At 43.4% G+C, this 16,774-nt stretch overlaps 6 protein-coding genes across 6 annotated transcripts; 4 read left to right on the forward strand and 2 right to left on the reverse strand.

Annotated features, from left to right (window-relative positions):
* Positions 1-430: 430 nt before the first annotated feature.
* On the forward strand, positions 431-1,752 carry LOC108112336 (replication factor C subunit 3). Its single transcript, XM_017222167.2, has 2 exons — positions 431-571; positions 662-1,752. Exons 1-2 carry the CDS (start codon positions 512-514, stop codon positions 1,670-1,672), a joined length of 1,071 nt encoding a protein of 356 aa, XP_017077656.1. The 5' UTR covers positions 431-511; the 3' UTR covers positions 1,673-1,752.
* Positions 1,683-6,973, reverse strand: LOC108112325 (nuclear pore complex protein Nup160 homolog). The gene is made up of 14 exons (XM_017222157.2): positions 6,789-6,973; positions 6,628-6,730; positions 6,079-6,570; positions 5,830-6,014; positions 5,325-5,734; positions 4,600-5,266; positions 4,434-4,539; positions 4,193-4,354; positions 3,891-4,133; positions 3,711-3,829; positions 3,030-3,644; positions 2,448-2,969; positions 1,983-2,380; positions 1,683-1,866 (listed from the first exon to the last, which is right to left on the reverse strand). The coding sequence occupies exons 1-14, from the start codon at positions 6,880-6,882 to the stop codon at positions 1,741-1,743; spliced, it is 4,242 nt and encodes a 1,413-aa protein (XP_017077646.2). The 5' UTR covers positions 6,883-6,973; the 3' UTR covers positions 1,683-1,740.
* A 243-nt stretch (positions 6,974-7,216) lies between these two features.
* Positions 7,217-7,978, forward strand: LOC108111388 (exosome complex component CSL4). Its single transcript, XM_017220825.2, has 2 exons — positions 7,217-7,455; positions 7,510-7,978. The coding sequence occupies exons 1-2, from the start codon at positions 7,297-7,299 to the stop codon at positions 7,963-7,965; spliced, it is 615 nt and encodes a 204-aa protein (XP_017076314.2). The 5' UTR covers positions 7,217-7,296; the 3' UTR covers positions 7,966-7,978.
* A 1,072-nt stretch (positions 7,979-9,050) lies between these two features.
* Positions 9,051-10,196, forward strand: LOC108111519. Its single transcript, XM_017221040.2, is given in 3 exon segments — positions 9,051-9,388; positions 9,516-9,823; positions 9,826-10,196. Coding segments are annotated over 3 exon segments (720 nt in total). The 5' UTR covers positions 9,051-9,221; the 3' UTR covers positions 10,071-10,196.
* A 245-nt stretch (positions 10,197-10,441) lies between these two features.
* On the forward strand, positions 10,442-14,941 carry LOC108112306 (endoplasmic reticulum transmembrane helix translocase). Its single transcript, XM_017222135.2, is given in 10 exon segments — positions 10,442-11,281; positions 11,283-11,714; positions 11,716-12,597; positions 12,673-12,977; positions 12,979-13,577; positions 13,642-13,838; positions 13,902-14,044; positions 14,097-14,229; positions 14,285-14,428; positions 14,482-14,941. Coding segments are annotated over 10 exon segments (3,666 nt in total). The 5' UTR covers positions 10,442-10,570; the 3' UTR covers positions 14,602-14,941.
* A 19-nt stretch (positions 14,942-14,960) lies between these two features.
* On the reverse strand, positions 14,961-16,517 carry LOC108112316 (gustatory and pheromone receptor 32a). Its single transcript, XM_017222147.2, has 4 exons — positions 15,387-16,517; positions 15,264-15,326; positions 15,120-15,209; positions 14,961-15,056 (listed from the first exon to the last, which is right to left on the reverse strand). Exons 1-4 carry the CDS (start codon positions 16,515-16,517, stop codon positions 14,961-14,963), a joined length of 1,380 nt encoding a protein of 459 aa, XP_017077636.2.
* Positions 16,518-16,774: the final 257 nt, after the last annotated feature.

The following is a 16,774-nucleotide window of genomic DNA, read 5'->3' on the forward strand; positions in this document are numbered from 1 at the left end:
GCATTTTTTATTTTAAAAATTCCGCGAGAATAACGGCGCTGCCGTTGACGTTGCCAGATTACATCTAGATTCATTTAAAACCAGTCGATGTGAAATTATTATTATAATTTTATTATTTTGACTGTTGTCGTTTATGTAATACGATGCTTTCCCTCTCTTTGGATGTTTTATTAAAATTTTACTGATAGCTTTTTTAAAGCAACAATAGTAACAGCAATTTTTTTAAATGTTAAGAGGTGTGGAACAGTGACATTGGAACAAACTATTTTCCGTTCTTTAAATCATTCAAACATAGTTAGGAAAACAATCAATATTATTCAAATAAAAAATCAATATTATAAAATATTTTGATGATTTCTAGTTCAACAGTAATATAAATAGAAAATGTATTAATAATCGAAATATCGATTTTAAAATCGATTTTGCTTCCAGCTTTAGCAGCATTTGTGCAAAAAAGGCGCGCAGAGATTGTTTTGTTAATTTTTCCTTAATCCTTGCATGAGTCGGCGTAATGGCACTTTGGGTGGATAAATACCGTCCGCGTGAACTTTCCAAATTGGATTTCCACAAGGTAAATGAGCGGCGGACTCAACTTTAACTTGCTTTGAAAATTGGTTAACATGTTTTGACCGGCTTTTTTTGTTGGGTGTTTCCAAAACAGGAGCAAGCGGAGAACCTTCGAAACCTATGCAAGCAAAGCGATTTCCCGCATCTTATGTTCTACGGACCCTCGGGTGCCGGAAAGAAGACGCGCATCATGTGTTTGTTGAGGGAAATGTACGGATCCGGCGTGGAGCGCCTGAGGAGCGAAACCATGACGTTCACTACACCCTCCAACCGAAAGATTGAAGTGATGACGGTCAGCAGCAACTACCATTTGGAGGTCAATCCCTCTGATGCCGGCATGTACGACCGGACGGTAGTGATTGATCTAATAAAGCAGGTTGCCCAGACACACCAAATCGAAATCAGCGGACAAAGAGAATTCAAAGTTATCGTAATCTCCGAGGGCGACGAACTCACCAAGGATGCTCAGCACGCCCTACGCCGGACCATGGAGAAGTACGTGGCCACGTGCCGGATCATCATTTCGGTGAACTCCACGTCTCGCATCATTCCGGCCATCCGGTCGCGTTGCTTGGGTATCCGTGTTGCCGCACCAAACGAAACGGAGATCGTATCCATATTGCAGAGCACCTGCAAGCGGGAGGGCCTTGCCCTGCCTGTTGAGCTTGCCAAGCGGGTTGTGGACAAATCGGAACGTAATCTCAGGCGAGCTCTGCTAATGTTAGAGGCTGCTAAGGTAGCCAAGGCACCATTCACTGCTAACCAGGAGATTCCCGACTTGGACTGGCAGGTGTTCCTTCGTGAGACCGCCGCCCAGATCATCAGCGAGCAAACACCTGCCAAGTTGGAGAAGATTCGGGAAAGGTTGTACGAACTGCTTACTCAGGGCGTACCTCCCAATCTCATTTTCCGAGGCCTGGTCGAGCAGCTAGTGAACAACTGTGATATGTCCATCAAAGCAAAGACGCTCGAATTTGCTACAGAGTACGAGCACCGGATGCAGTCTGGTGCTAAGCACATTTTTCACCTGGAAGCTTTCGTCGCTCAATTTATGAACATCTATAAAAAGTTCCTTTCTGAGCTGGTCATGACGGACGATTTCTAATAAGCTCAGATTTACACATATTTTAGACTTTAATTCAAGAAACTTATAAAATAAACCGAATAAACAAACTATTGGAGTAATTGCTGCCGACGTTCCTCTCGACGCTGCAGGATGGCCAAACCCACCTTATCCTCGGTGGTGCGCATTATGGTCTTGATATATCTGTGAACCTCTTCCTCCAGTTTGATATGAGCCTGAAATGGCAATTATTTTGAATTTTCATTAGGGTAATTAATCAAAAAGGATATGATATTACAATTGCTCTAAAAATTACCATTAATTTTTCTAAGCAAATTATACATTATTTTACCATTTCATATTCTATATCCTCCTTGCCATTAATCTTTAGTGCGTGCAGCAGTAGATCAATAGTATTGATGGGGAAGGAAAGCTGTGGATTTGTTACGTTCACTGAGAGCTTAAAGTCGAAGTATTCGCTGCCAGCTCCCAGCATGCCTGCAATCATTTCACAACCAAGATCGGCAGCTTCCAAGAGACGGTTGTGCTTGACTAACAAATGGAGAAGCTCCCGGGAATACGATAACTTGTATGACTCTACCAGCCACTGCGGAACGAAAGCATTTAAAATTAGCAGCCTTTGGACAACGCACTTTCTTATGGATGTTGAGTCCTTTGCTTCGTTATCTAAAATCAGTTTCTGAAGCAATGACCAGGCCATGTCTGCAGCATTACTTCGATGAGGCAGATCTGGGACAAGAAATAAGATAAATACGTGTCTTTATGATGGATTTAAATATTTAATTATATTTCTTACCTGCCATGTCGTTGTTTTGCAGCCAATTCCAGGCATCCACGGCCTTGTCCTCAGTGGCAGCGACGCAAGCCACGGTCAAACTCTCAAATATGGGAAGTACGGAAAATGAGTGCCCGCGGGAGAGTTTCAAAGCGGCCGAATATAAACCACAACTAGCCAAAAGGTAAGACAACTCCTCTGGTGACGACCGCTCATAGGCAGCGGCATCTTTGCGGAAATGTGAGAGCTCGTGTAAAGCTTCGGCGTGCACTAATTCCCTTCGGATATCAGCCAGCTCTAAGACAACCACGTCCTGACCGCATTTATCCTCATCAGCCGAAGGCTCACCATCGTCATTGTCTTGATCCATGGCAGATACTCTCTCATCGCCAATTGCAGGCTTGACAATCCACCTGTATTGACTGTCGACTAAGTGCAAACTGTTTAGGCAAATCAGAAGCGAGGAGCATCGTTTTTCCAAAGCGTTTGGGGCATCGCTGTCTACTTGAAAGCGCATGGCTTGCTCGTACATAACCATGGCCGCTGCATTAATAAATTATTTTTAAGTTCAGTTGAAGAAAACAAATTATTTTAAAAACAAACCTTTTCTCATGTTATCCCTGTTTGTATGGAAGGCATACAAAAAGTTATAAACGTCGTTCTGATCTATACTCATTGACCTTGCTCGGGATTCTACAATGCTCTCAAACTCGTCCTGCAATCCCACATAGGGAAACTGCATGAGCAGGGGCAGGCATTTATTCTGGAACAGTGTTATGACCAATTGGCGAAGACAATCCTTCCGCCTTGAAATGTCGGCATTGTAGATTAAGGCGTAGTAAGCCTCCTCGTAGTGACCCAATTGCAAATGATTATTAAACACAATCGATTGAAACATGGGCAGCTGAGGATCATCACTCTCAAGCCCACTCATGGCCATTTGGGCCAGTTCGATAATGTAATCCAGTGCGGAATGCTGCTCAAAAAGTTGTATTACCTTCAAGTAATAGTGAACGGTAGCAAGTTTTGTGTCTTCAGCGGAGACCTTTTCACCCAGACTGACGCTTTCATGCAGTTTGCTATACAACGGAGTGTTTTTTAAAACATGCTCGAAGAGGAAGTCGTCCTCCACAACGCCTTTTGCTGTTTGCTGGAAGAGAGGCACGGCTTTATAAGCCTCACCACAATCCAACAGGGAAACTGCTAGCATAAAGCGTCCTGCAAAATAAAATGTAAAATAACATACGAAAGAAAAGAACATAGTAAAACGAAAGATTAGCTTACTGGCATGTGCTTTCACAGAACACCAGCTTGACAAGATGCGCACGTAGTCCTGCACAATAATGTGATGGCAAGTCCCGAACAACCATTCTGGAAACACGTAAATCGGAGACTCTGGCCAGCTAAAAAATGAATTAAGATCCCATTATTTATCTTTACATTGTATATATATCTCATACGCACAGCATCTTATTGATGTAACCAACTAGTTGGAGAAGAGTCTGGCGAAGATTTGATTGGTCCGACTCCAACTGCATGCTGTCAGCCTTCAGCAACATGGACAGAGCGCTAAATAGCCCCTTGGATTGCAGGAATAGCCCTAGCAGAGTGGTCTGGTCATTGCTGTGATTGCGCAAATGGCTAGAATATGGTCGTGTATAGCCACTGAACAGTTGCGCCCGACTTAGACGTTGAATGGAAGCCTCGCTGAAAGAAATGGTTTGAATTTAATAACAAAATTCCATAAAATTAAAGATTTTTCTTACAATCCAGCAGGTGCATTCGATGAAATCGGCGTTTCGGCAATCCAAAGCAAGGTATAATACGAGTTAAGATAACTGATGTTTGTTAGCATGTTACTGCTGTTCATCCCGTCTTTACCATAAACCATGTACTGCAATACCAAAAGATTTCTGCAAACAGAAAACCTAGGAGGGAAACATAATGTTTTAGATTATTAATCTTTTAATTATTATGTATGTATTACTGCCTTTAAACGTAACTTACCTAATCATTGCCATTTGTTTAACGGTTTCGGACAAGATGGAAAGTCCATACTCGCTGCCCATTAGAGCACCAGACGGCTGCAAAAATCGCGTAGAAAGGGAGTAATCTACAAAAAAAGTAGATTCTAATTTACATTTTTGAAACTGTAAATCTTAAATATAATTACCATGTGGCGGCGCATCTGGATCAATCATACACAGCACATCGAGCAGCGTCTCTAGAGCGGGCTTTAGATTTGGAATTTCATGAAGCTTTTGATGAATTTGCTTCACACAGTTTGATGGCAACATCGGTCCAATATCATCCCCAACCGTAATCCTAGCTACCAGATTTGATATCAACTCGAGTGGTGACTTCCGCTGGTAGAGCTGTTTATCTAAATCGGTTTTAATATCCTCCGAAATTAGCTTATCCAGAAGCGTCACCACATTCATAAGGTCAACAAAACCGTTGGCCATTTCGGGATCGTTGCGAAACAGTGGAGCCACATATGTGGCTACTTCTTCATTGTGCTCGCCGATGAGCAATAAATGCTCGAGGACTTCACAAGGACGCAGCAGTGCAAAAGATTGTCTTCTAACTAAGCACACTGCATCCATTCCACCGAGAACCGCAAGACCTGTCGGCTCGGAGAACTTGATATGATACTGTTCGCAACAGGAGTAGAATCGGTCCCATAGACGTGTGGATTTTTCTAAGTACTCCTCGTCGGTGACCACAAAGTCTTTAAGTTCATTTTGGATTTCGTCTTCCACGGCCTGGCAAACCTGTTCCTTGAGCATTGCCATTGAAAGCTGTTTCACATCAAACTGCATGTTAACTCGTCTGAACATCTGTGTAATGGTTATTTAAATATTTCATTAAAACTATATAATATACTCTTATACCCACATATAATGCTTTGGCAATCACATTTCGATCAAACCGACCAGGATGAAAGATGTAGTTACAGTAAGTCTCACGCGGATCTAGCCCCTGCTCCAAGGAGAGACAATAGCGATCCGGTGGAGGTTCCAGAGCAGCAGAAACCCATTTGATTGCATTATTGGAACCTAAATAAAGTGCTGAGACTTGGAAATCTCCTTCAGCGTTACTCCATAGGGCCCAAATATGCGAGGATGTGGCATCAAAGTCGACCAGATCCATTTTTGGCGCCAATACAGAATTCTGCACCAAATTGATTTCGCTGGCTTCGTTGGCATCGTGCACGATGCTCACGCAAATGAACTCAGATCGAATGTCATTGGAAAGGAATAAGCAGAAGTTCTGATCGCTAATCTTGCGTAGCTGATTGCTTTGAGCTGAAATACATTGTAAATAATATAGGAAACATTAAATTGATATTTTTAGGGATTAGTTTATCCTCAAATTGTGTTTCATGTCAACTTATACTTACGTCCCTGAGCTCCTGAGCCTCCCTGCCCCGATCCGGCGGAGCAATTAATGCTAGCTATCGTCTGCAGGCTATCCAATGACCACAGTCGCAGCTCATTATTTCGGTACAGAACAAGAATGAAAATAGCCTCTTCGATTTCGCTGAAAGCCATGGATGTAGCTGCCTCTTGCGTATCTGACCGGCCACTTTAATAATTTTAAATGGTAAAGGATATGTTATTTAGCTAAGACATGTTATTCAGAAACTCACGTGAGGGCCCCCTTGAGATTAGACAGGAACCGAGGCATAAGATGCGGTTCCTTGACTTCGTGGGTGACCGTGTTTCCAGTTTCACAGTTCATTATGTACAGCAAAAGTTTGCTCTGGTAGGCTACCGCAAAGTAGGCTGTCTCGGAGTCTTGCGAGAGATATGAAACCGCCACGTTTGGCATCGTCCCAAAGCTATCCATGACATAGAAGGTGTTGGGATCGTTGATCTTCTCGTTGACGTCGTAGAAAATTGACTGGGACAGCAGATTCTCAGAGGATGTATTCGTTCCATCCTGTCCAACGATCTTCAGGGGGAAAACATAGCGATGCACACTGCTGACAGTAACCACCAGTAGAGTCATAGACTTGGCCTGCTCCGTGAAAGAAACATTCAGTACGGCGGAGTCTGTGAATCGCAGGCGCAAATGATTCCTCTGCAGGGAGATGTCCAAGCTGACCTCGGAGAGTTCCAAAACATCTTGGTAGGCGCGCCTACAATGAAGTATCTGGCTAAGACATATGAAGTTTGAGATTTTCATAGAATCTTACCAATATATGAAGCGGTTTCTGGTTTGTACGTTTTTCCTGCTTTTGTAGCAGTAGCCACCTGAGGTTTCGAAAGTCTTGAGGTCCTGCAGTGTGCTCTGGGTTCCTACGGGCAAAAAGATGGGTCAAACGGAAATTCATCAGTGATCTTGCACGTTTCTCACCCGTGTTTATCTTCACCTCGATCCATTCTGCCGGACTGAGATTCCTCGGGATAACCTCCCGATAGCTCATGTTGGCTTGCAGTCTGGAAGGCATCGTGCAAATAATTTAATACAACAAAATAATAAAAATGCCCAAGGAGAACAGAAAACTATTGGCGGCACCGGTAAAAGCAAGAGGCGTTATTTGTCTGGTCCTATTAATTACCACACAAAAGTGTCGATTTAGTTTTGCACACCCACAAAAAAAATGCAGCAAGTAACTGCTTTGTTATACTTTTAAGTAGCTTAAGTTTTAAAATTAATTTATTTATTGTAAGTAATGAAATATCAATTAAATGTAGAATCTTGTTGATAAGTTTTTATGATTTCTTATTTTTAGCATTCTTCAAGTACTTTTAGCGAGCTATCAATAACTGGACCTGGTCACACTGGCTTGTACATGTGTTTTTGTTGATCTGGCTTTGTTATTTTGTTATTTTATAAATTAAAATCATTTTCCAGCTAAGAAATGAGTGATCATAAGGATGAGACTGTAGTCTGTCTCCCAGGAGAACGACTTTGCAGGACGGAGGACAATATAGTCTTGGGCATCGGTACCTACGAACAGAATGGCTACATCTACGCCTCCAAGTCGGGTATTGTGAATATTGAAGATTCCGGGGAAAACGTGAGTTAACTCAGCATTCAATTGATTAATATACTGATTTCATCCCTATCGCAGTGTCAGTTGGTCAGTGTGCACAAACCAGGCTTCCACCTAACCATACCAGCCACTGGAGACGTGGTAACAGCTAGAGTTCTTGTCACAACTCCCAAATTTGTCAAGTGCTCAATTTTTTGTGTGCGAAATGTTCTTCTGGAGAGCAGCTACCGTGGACTTCTGCGCAAGGAGGATGTACGAGAGACGGAGAAAGATCGCGTGGACATCTACAAGTCCTTTAAGCCGGGCGATGTCATCCTTGCCAGAGTCATCAACCAACTAGAACAGTCCTTCCTCCTGACCACCGCTGAAAGTGAGCTCGGCGTGGTTATTGCATATGCCAGCGATTTCCGGAAGACCCGAATACCAATGGTTCCGGTCGGCTGGAGCGAAATGCAGTGCCCTCAGACCACGATCAAGGAGCCACGCAAAGTGGCTAAAGTCCTGCCAGAGAGTTCAATAAATGCTGTGAAATAAGGCTAATTACAAACTATTCAACCCTTGAACTCATTTGGGAAACTATTTAGGTTCCGAAATGTTTAGGTAATTGATTAATAGTTCAATAATTCTGTGCATCAACAATCGTGGTAAAAAAAAAAGTCTGCTCCACAATTTTTGTTAGCAAGAAATCACCATAGTAACATATTTTAGTAAGTATACATAAACTACGTTTTCAAAAGAAGGGTAAACAAATTAAAAAAATATTTCTGTAAAGTGATGACCTTACATCTTAAGTGCACATTTTTAAATAAATAACAAATATAAACCTCCAACAGGCCTGGAAGAAACTAGATACCTGTTTCTGTATCTAGGTATACGATTGAATCTGATCCTGTTTCATATTTTGGTTGTTATAATGATTCAACAAAAGATAAGATTTTAATATTATATCGACATGCAATATGGGAATATGGCTAGAGAATATGTAAAGCAATTAAATTGATATATCTTGGGATCGAAAATGTTCTGAATTTATTCCAAATCATAAAAGAGCAATTCGACAAGATTGCCAGAACAATATCCAGGCACATGCACCTTACGAGTGTCGAACATAAAAACTTTAGATATGAACGACAGGTACTTATTCCAAACAAACCGAATTACAATTACATGCTTACATTACATTACATTGCACGTGTTCCCAAAAAGAATTAAATAAGGCAAATAAAAGGTAAAGGCGTCATAGCCGTAAAAAAACCGTAACCCGTTGCCAATCAATGTCGCTGGGAGCTGTTGTTGATGGATGACTATTCCTATGCAAATAGCAGTTCGTTTCGCGTGCAGGAGTCGCGGCTAATTCAATCAGAGGAGCGGGAGCCAGGTGAAATGAGCTGTTCCTGGTCTAGGCCACCGTGTCTTGTCTTGCCGAAAATGCAAATGCATAGGAAATGTTACAGGTGGGCCAGTGGGCAGGGAGTTGAGCGAGTCCTGGGTCCCGGACCGGGGGATCCAAACAACCAATCGTTGTTTGATCGATGGGAAACGCAGCCGGCTCATTTTAGTTGTTCGAAGTTCGAACCCCGGTTAATATTCAAATTAAATCGAAGGGGAAATACGTCCATTATGCGGTGCAAGTCGGGGGGGTAGTTGGCCCTGTCGTAGTTGTCGTCATAAGGTTCCCAGTTACGGCCAGTCTCAAAACATAAGTTCCTGTCTATTGTCAGTCGAGGAACAGCAGCAGAAGAACCACGGCAACATCAGCGGAAAAGGACAGAGAAACTAAGCAACTTATCATGGTGCAGATTTCCCAGACAGAGGAAGACATCAAGATCTCCATCGAACTGAATCGACTGGTGACCCGCAAGCCGGACGTTGTTCTTCTCCCACAATATTTAAAGTTCAACAATCCACCCATTTTCTTTGAGCGCCACCTGGCTCAGGAGATTGACGAAATGGCCAGGTAAGTTGGCATACTATGTTTTCTGAGCAATTAAAAATTACATTTTTAATTTTAATTATTTTCATAAACTGCCCCAACCCAAGGTTATTGAACAATTTAAAGTAATACAGATATTTTCCCGTTACAGCTTCTGCCGCATCTTCAAGAACGAGGCCCGCATTGTGCTGGTGAAGAAGGAGAAGGGCTTCTGGCCTGAGATGTTCCAGAAGCTGGACAAAGAGGCACTCATGCAGAAACGCCTGGAAATCGCCGATCTAATTGTGGAGCGGAACAAAAAGCGGGACGAGAAGGCTTTGGAGCGTTACGACATCAAGCGGCGAGCGGAAATCGAAAAGGAGATCAAGCGGGAGACCGCCATGCGAGAGCGTGTCAAACAGTTCCAGGAGAATTCAGTGCGCGAGGCCCTGGTGGTGGATGTCCGCAAGGAAGCGAATGCAACCCCAAGCCTGATACGTTACAGTATCCGCCATCGTCGATGGCAAACAATCGTCTGACGACCCCTCTCTTGCGCCCGCCCATGTGTTCTGTCCGTGGTAGCGGACGTATCACTGTGAGCTTTACTAACCAGCACAAGCGCACTACTCCGAAACGGGAATCACAGTCCACTATGGAGAAGGCTTATGCCGCCGCAGGAGGACCTAATGCGAATGTGCAATCTCCTATGGACAGCGTGGATGAGTGAGGCGATGTGCCCTTAACAACCGTACATTATTTCACTTCCATATGTGCGTGTTTGCGTGAGACTGCTAAGTGTTTCCTATTTTCTTTATCCATGAAATAAATCTACAGGTGTTTGGTTTAATTAAGTGACTATAAATAAAACAATTTTAAGTCTGCATTTTAATTCACTGGTACGGTTTAAGGAAATTTCAAAATTACAAATATTGTTTCTTCATATTTTAACTTTAATTACTTTTCAAGTTATATGATGTTTCGAAAATTTAAAAATGTTCATAATGAAATCAAAATTATATATTTAAATTTGGATAACAACCCGATAACTACAATTGATTGAATTAGGCCTATCGATAATAGATAGAAAAACAGCTGACAACTGTCAACGTTGCTTCAGTTTTTTCACAATTTTTTTGCCGCTATGACATTTCAACTGTAGAAAGTTCTTTAGATTTTCTAAAAACAACACACAGGCAACGTGAATTAGAAGGAGCACCCACTCGACTCATGACCGAGGCAGCAGGAGCAGCCATCCCTAGAGGAGCCGCCGGAGACACGGACGGCAAAAAAATGCGTTCACTGCCCGGCGGAGCAAAGGAGCCGTCCAAGCTGGATGACCTAGTGCAATATGTGAGCCTCCATGTGCGAATCCCCACGCCGTTGACCGGAGTGGTGCTGCCCTTTGTACCGCTCTACCTATCCGCCTTCTACCTGTGGATCTACGTTAATGGTGGCGAAGAAGCTGATATTTCCAAGAACAAACTGATTTCCAACGAAAACCGTACAACTATGGAGAATTCCTCCACTTGGAATGACGTGGGTTTTATCGCCGTTCTAGCAATCGCTTTTCTTCATGTCCTCACCTTACTCTTTTGTTACTGGAGTGTTCATGTGCTGGCTTTTCTTACTTGCCGTCGCGTAAAGCTGCCTGGTGCCAATGTGCTGGCCAAAGTGGTACCTACTGCCAACAACGGCAATTCCAAGATCGTACCCGTACGCTCCTCCAAGCTTGAAGACGGCTCCACCCAGTATTTTTTGATTTTCCAAAAGACCAAGTATGTTTGGAACGAGGATCGGAAGACATTCCGCGCAGTCGAATTCCCAGTAAATGGACTTCTGAGGAACTACTCCTCATCCAGAGGATTGGAGACAGAGGAATCCATCAAGAAGGCCACACTAACCTACGGCAACAACGAAATGGAAATGGTGGTTCCAGAAGTTCCATGAACTATTCATAGAACGTGCCACGGCGCCCTTCTTCGTGTTCCAGGTTTTCTCCGTGGGACTGTGGTGCATGGACGACTACTGGTACTACTCTCTCTTCACGCTCTTCATGCTGGTCGCCTTCGAGTGTACCATTGTCAAGCAGCAGCTGCGGAATATGTCTGAGATCCGAAAGATGGGAAATAAGCCATACTTAATCTACACCTTCCGGCAAAACAAGTGGCGACAAATTGGTTCCGATGAGCTGCTGCCCGGTGATTTGGTGTCAATAACGCGCTCACAAAACGACAACATTGTGCCCTGTGATTTGGTCATCCTGCGAGGCTCCTGCATTGTGGATGAATCCATGCTTACTGGCGAATCGGTGCCACTGATGAAGGAGTCACTGGAATCCCTAGATAATTTGGACGTTGAAATGGACGCTGAGGGGAGATGGAAAACTGTTTGTTTTATTCGGTGGCACTAAAGTAGTTCAACATACTGCTCCCACAAAAGAATCACTTCGTGCTCCTGATGGCGGCTGCATTGGCTATGTGATTCGCACTGGTTTCAACACATCGCAAGGCAAACTGCTGCGAACGATATTATTCGGAGCAAATCGTGCGACGGAGAACAACGTGGAAACCTTTGCCTTCATAGCATTCCTAATGGTTTTTGCTGTTGCCGCCGCATCATATGTGTGGGTGAAGGGCAGCGAGGATCCGGAGCGCAATCGCTACAAACTTTTCCTTGAGTGTACGCTCATCCTGACTTCCATAATTCCGCCTGATCTACCTATCGAGTTGACATTGGCCGTTAATACATCTTTGATTCAGCTGACTAAGTTGTACGTGTTCTGCACAGAACCGTTTAGGATTCCTTTTGCCGGAAAGGTCCAGATTTGTTGTTTCGACAAGACGGGAACTCTGACCACAGATAATCTCATGGTCGAGGGTATTGCTGGACTAGCTCCTAATGGAGCTTGTGTGCCTATCGATAGCGCAGAAGCGAACACGGTTCAGGTGCTCGCCTGCTGTCACTCACTGGCCCTGTTAGATGACGGATTAGTGGGAGATCCGCTGGAGAAAGCCACTTTAGCTGCAGTCGATTGGACGTTAACCAAGATGGACAGCGTTATTCCTAAGCGTCCTCAGTTTAAACCGCTAAAGATAATCCAGCGCTATCACTTTTCATCAGCGCTGAAGCGAATGTCGGTACTAGCTGGATATCTGATGCCGTACTCCAACGAAGTAAAGCACATAGGAGCGGTTAAGGGAGCTCCAGAGGTCATTCAGAAGATGCTGCGTGAAGTGCCCTCGGACTACGAAAAGGTAAGTGGGTTTATCCTTTTTTATCTTATATAGGAACAGTATATTAAGTTATTATTAATTTATATTTGCTTTCAGGTTTATTTGGAGTACGCCCGCCGCGGAGCCCGCGTATTAGCTCTAGGAATCAAAGAGTTCGGAACCCTGGGGTCTCAAAAAGTTCGGGAAATTAAGCGGGAAGAAGTGGAATGTGACCTAACATTTGCTGGATTCGTGATCATTTCATGTCCCATGAAGCCCGATTCTAAATCGGTAATAAAAGAGCTCATTCAATCATCGCACAAGGTAGTGATGATCACGGGTGACAGTCCGCTTACCGCCTGCCATGTGGCACGCGAACTTCGTTTTACTCGGAAGAAGCTGCTCATCCTGACCCCACCCGAGCAGAAAGGAAAATGTTCACTGGAGGTGGGTATCAATTGATGGAGATCAGACCTACGAGCTGGATATAAAGAGTGGTGCTAAGGGAATCTCCCTGTTACTGGGCACGCACGATCTCTGCATTACCGGAGAGGGATTGCAACTACTGCAGCAAAACCAGCAGCAATATATGCGTGATTTATTACCACAGATTACGGTCTGTGCCCGATTTGCCCCCAAGCAAAAGGAGTTCGTGATTACACAGCTAAAGCAACTAGGCTACTGCACTTTGATGTGTGGCGACGGCACCAACGATGTGGGTGCCCTCAAGCACGCCAACGTGGGCGTATCTCTGCTGACCAGTGCTCCTGTGAGGCGTAAGCGTACTGAGGAGGAACAGCAACAGGTGGCGGCTGCTGCAGCAGCAGCGCAGGCCGCAGCGAATGCCAATCAACAGTTAACACCAAGAGAGCGAGCTCTGCGAAGACGTCAAGAGCAGATCAACCAAACACAAGCTCGCCTGCAGAGTACTCTCCGCGACCTGGAGGAGCAAACTATGGTAAAGTTGGGTGATGCCTCTATTGCGGCGCCATTTACCAGCAAGTCCTCTTCAATAATGTGCGGTGGGTAAAATGGTTTTAATTTTTTGAAGATCAACTAATGATTTTTCCGTATCTCCGTACTTAGTTAACCACATAATCAAGCAGGGTCGTTGCACGCTGGTGACCACTCTCCAGATGTTTAAGATTCTTGCGCTGAACGCCCTCATTCAAGCCTACTGCCAGTCTGTGCTCTACATCGATGGTATAAAATTCAGCGATACGCAAGCCACCATGCAGGGCATCTTCATTGCCGCCTGCTTCCTCTTTATTACCCGAGCTAAGGTGAGTAAACAAACAATTGCGATTTTTCCTATTAAATAATTTCATCTGTAATATTCTTTCCAGCCGCTGAAAACTTTATCCAAGGTGGCCCCACTGCCAAACATATTCAATTTCTACACGATTTCTACTATACTTAGTCAGTTTGCCGTGCACTTTGGAACGCTTTACTACTTGACCAGTCAAGCCAACATTCTGGCACCACCCAGGTATTAAGTGATAAAACCAATGTGTTTACCATATTTATAAATTTGTTTTCAGGGAGGGCAAGGTTAAATTGTACACTGACATGGACCCTGAAGAGAAGACTAAATATGATCCGAACATTGTGAGCAGTACGGTCTATATAATTTGTTTATCCTTGCAAGTGGCCACCATTGCGGTCAATTACAAAGTATGTCCCACCAACAGAACTCTCTAAACATGTTACTAACCCATAATTTAAACAGGGCCATCCATTCATGGAGAGCTTGCGCTCAAATCGCATGTTGATGTATGCCATCGGAGCTTCGGCGACATTGGTAATTCTTCTGTCCACGGGCCTGGCGCCCGAACTGACGGAATTCTTTGAGATAATCAATTTTCCAACGAATGTAAGTTTATTGTTGTTATTGTTGTGAAATGTATATTAATTTAATTCTTTCAGTTCCGCGTAACATTGCTCGGTGTTCTTGTCCTGGATATTCTTGGGGCGTTTCTTTTGGACCGCATTTGCTCATTCCTCTTTGGGGAAACGCGTCGCAAATCCAAAGTGCTGAACTGTTAGGACCATTTAATAATAAGTACTAGAAAAGGAGACACTTCAAAAACCTTACGTTCCGAGAAGATAGATAAACATATTCTTTTTAATTTGTATCCCTCTAATGGTAAAAAAAAAACTCAACGTATTTAACGGCGTCGGTTTCTTAAACGTTTAAATTCCGAATCAAAGAATCAACATAATGCATTTAAAGTGTATTATCAGGCAAGTGTATTATCGGGTAGCCTATATCATTTTAATTTGACAAAGCAAGAACTTTCAATATCTTCGACTCCCGTGTATGCGATTAGTGAAATTGTCGTAATATTTGTAATGCTAATAAAAATAGAAAAACATTTAAATAAAATATATATTGTAGGTTACGTTTAAGTCTGTTCTGGAACAGGGTCTTCAACTTTCGAGTCCTCGAGCTGTTTGAATTGGATTAAGATGACCAAGTACGTGGTAACGGCCGAAAATATCTAAAAATTGTTAAATAAAATATGATAAAAATAGTAAATAAAATCAAGTAGGAGTAAGGATACCTTGAACAGCGTAGTGTTGTCTATAGCAAAAAAACCGTAGGCCGTGAATTGTACCTCCTGCTTGATGCTCTTAGTAAGGAATTTATCAATCTACAAGAATAACTTTTGTCGTCACCTAATTTCATTTACCATAGTTTTACCTACAATATTCTGATACTCTCTGCACTTGGCATATACCCTCGACAGAATTTGGGATGTGGCATTGGCCTTGGAATGAAAGCACTCATGATGATTATTTATAAACTTATCTCTGATATAATTACTCACCTCCCTAGTGGTCAGACCACAACTCCGGGACAGCAACGCCAATAGCGAAATGTGGAGACAAAGCCAGGCCAAGCACCACTGCAGGATATTGGGGGAGACCATGCCCTTTGCGGTGATCTGGACGAATAGATTGTAGCAGTTGGTCGTGACAGTGTAGAATGAATAGCCCAGGAACGAGACCAAAATCAGGTTACAGCAATCGTTGATGCCCTTGTAGATTCGCAGCAGTTTGTTGTGCATGCGGTATATGAAGAGCGAGTCCTCCGGGAAATGTTCCATTATTGTGGGGTTGATATTACCATGTTGTCGCCTCCCCCCGCCTCCTTTACGCTTTTGCTGCTGTGCATAAGTATATCCATTCAGCAGTTGGTTGATAAAATGAAATCGGATGTGCACAATCCTGAGCAGAGCCGAAGCAAATACTATATACGTGGCTGTCAGACCATTCTGGACAGCATAGAACGCCAGCAGTATATAGGATGTGGGGGTGATCTCGCCTTGGACAGCCATAATTTTCAGCACTATAATATAAGTCTGGCAGATGGCGATACCCACTAAAAACTTTACGGAGAACCCGAAATCCTGGTTCAAGTTAGCTCCAAATTGCCGACGTACTTCCTCATCTAGTTGAAGGATTTCATTCATGATCCGTATCATGCTCTTGGTATTCCGGGCACATACGAAAACCGTAAGCGTATAGGTCAGGATGCAGAGGAGTAGCTCGATCCACTGGTTCACATTGTCCGTCTCTCGGTAGGAGAAAAATAATTGCGCCGATATTGGTGTGAATAAACTGTAGACATTGAATATGGTCAAAGCGTGTACCACGCCCCTTATGAAAAAGGAGTAGAACTCGTTGGTTTTGGTCGGAGGACCAACTTCGTAGTTTGAAACCTGTTCGTATATGGGCATCAAGCCACTAGCCTTCAGCACCGACAATATGGTGCGAATATCCTCAAAAACGGGATAATCATTGTTTTTTGATGGACCATATGGTGCTATGGTCGGGACATCTCTAGTGAAGGCATTCCTGTTCAAGGAGGGCGTTCTGTACGGCGAGATTCTTCGCGGATACGGGTGTGATCGCGTTTTTTGCGTAGGCATTTCTATTACCCAAGTATTCGGGGACATGGCCAACTAGCCACTGACAGGACGAAAAGATATGACTAACTGGATTGACCACTGTTCATAGAAGTGGGGTCTGGGTTATCTGATTGTGTTGTGGGGCCACTTGGGGTCACGGGTCAGACCTCAAGTGCCATTACATTAATTGCTTCACATTGTGGTTTATTGAATATTAAAAACGAAGGGCCAACAGGTAAATCAATTATTTCATTGAAGATAATATTTTTAAAGATAAATTTTAATAAAATATTTACATTTTTTTG

Source organism: Drosophila eugracilis, unplaced genomic scaffold (assembly GCF_018153835.1).
Source record: "Drosophila eugracilis isolate 14026-0451.02 unplaced genomic scaffold, ASM1815383v1 contig_534, whole genome shotgun sequence".
Taxonomy (NCBI): domain Eukaryota; kingdom Metazoa; phylum Arthropoda; class Insecta; order Diptera; family Drosophilidae; genus Drosophila; species Drosophila eugracilis.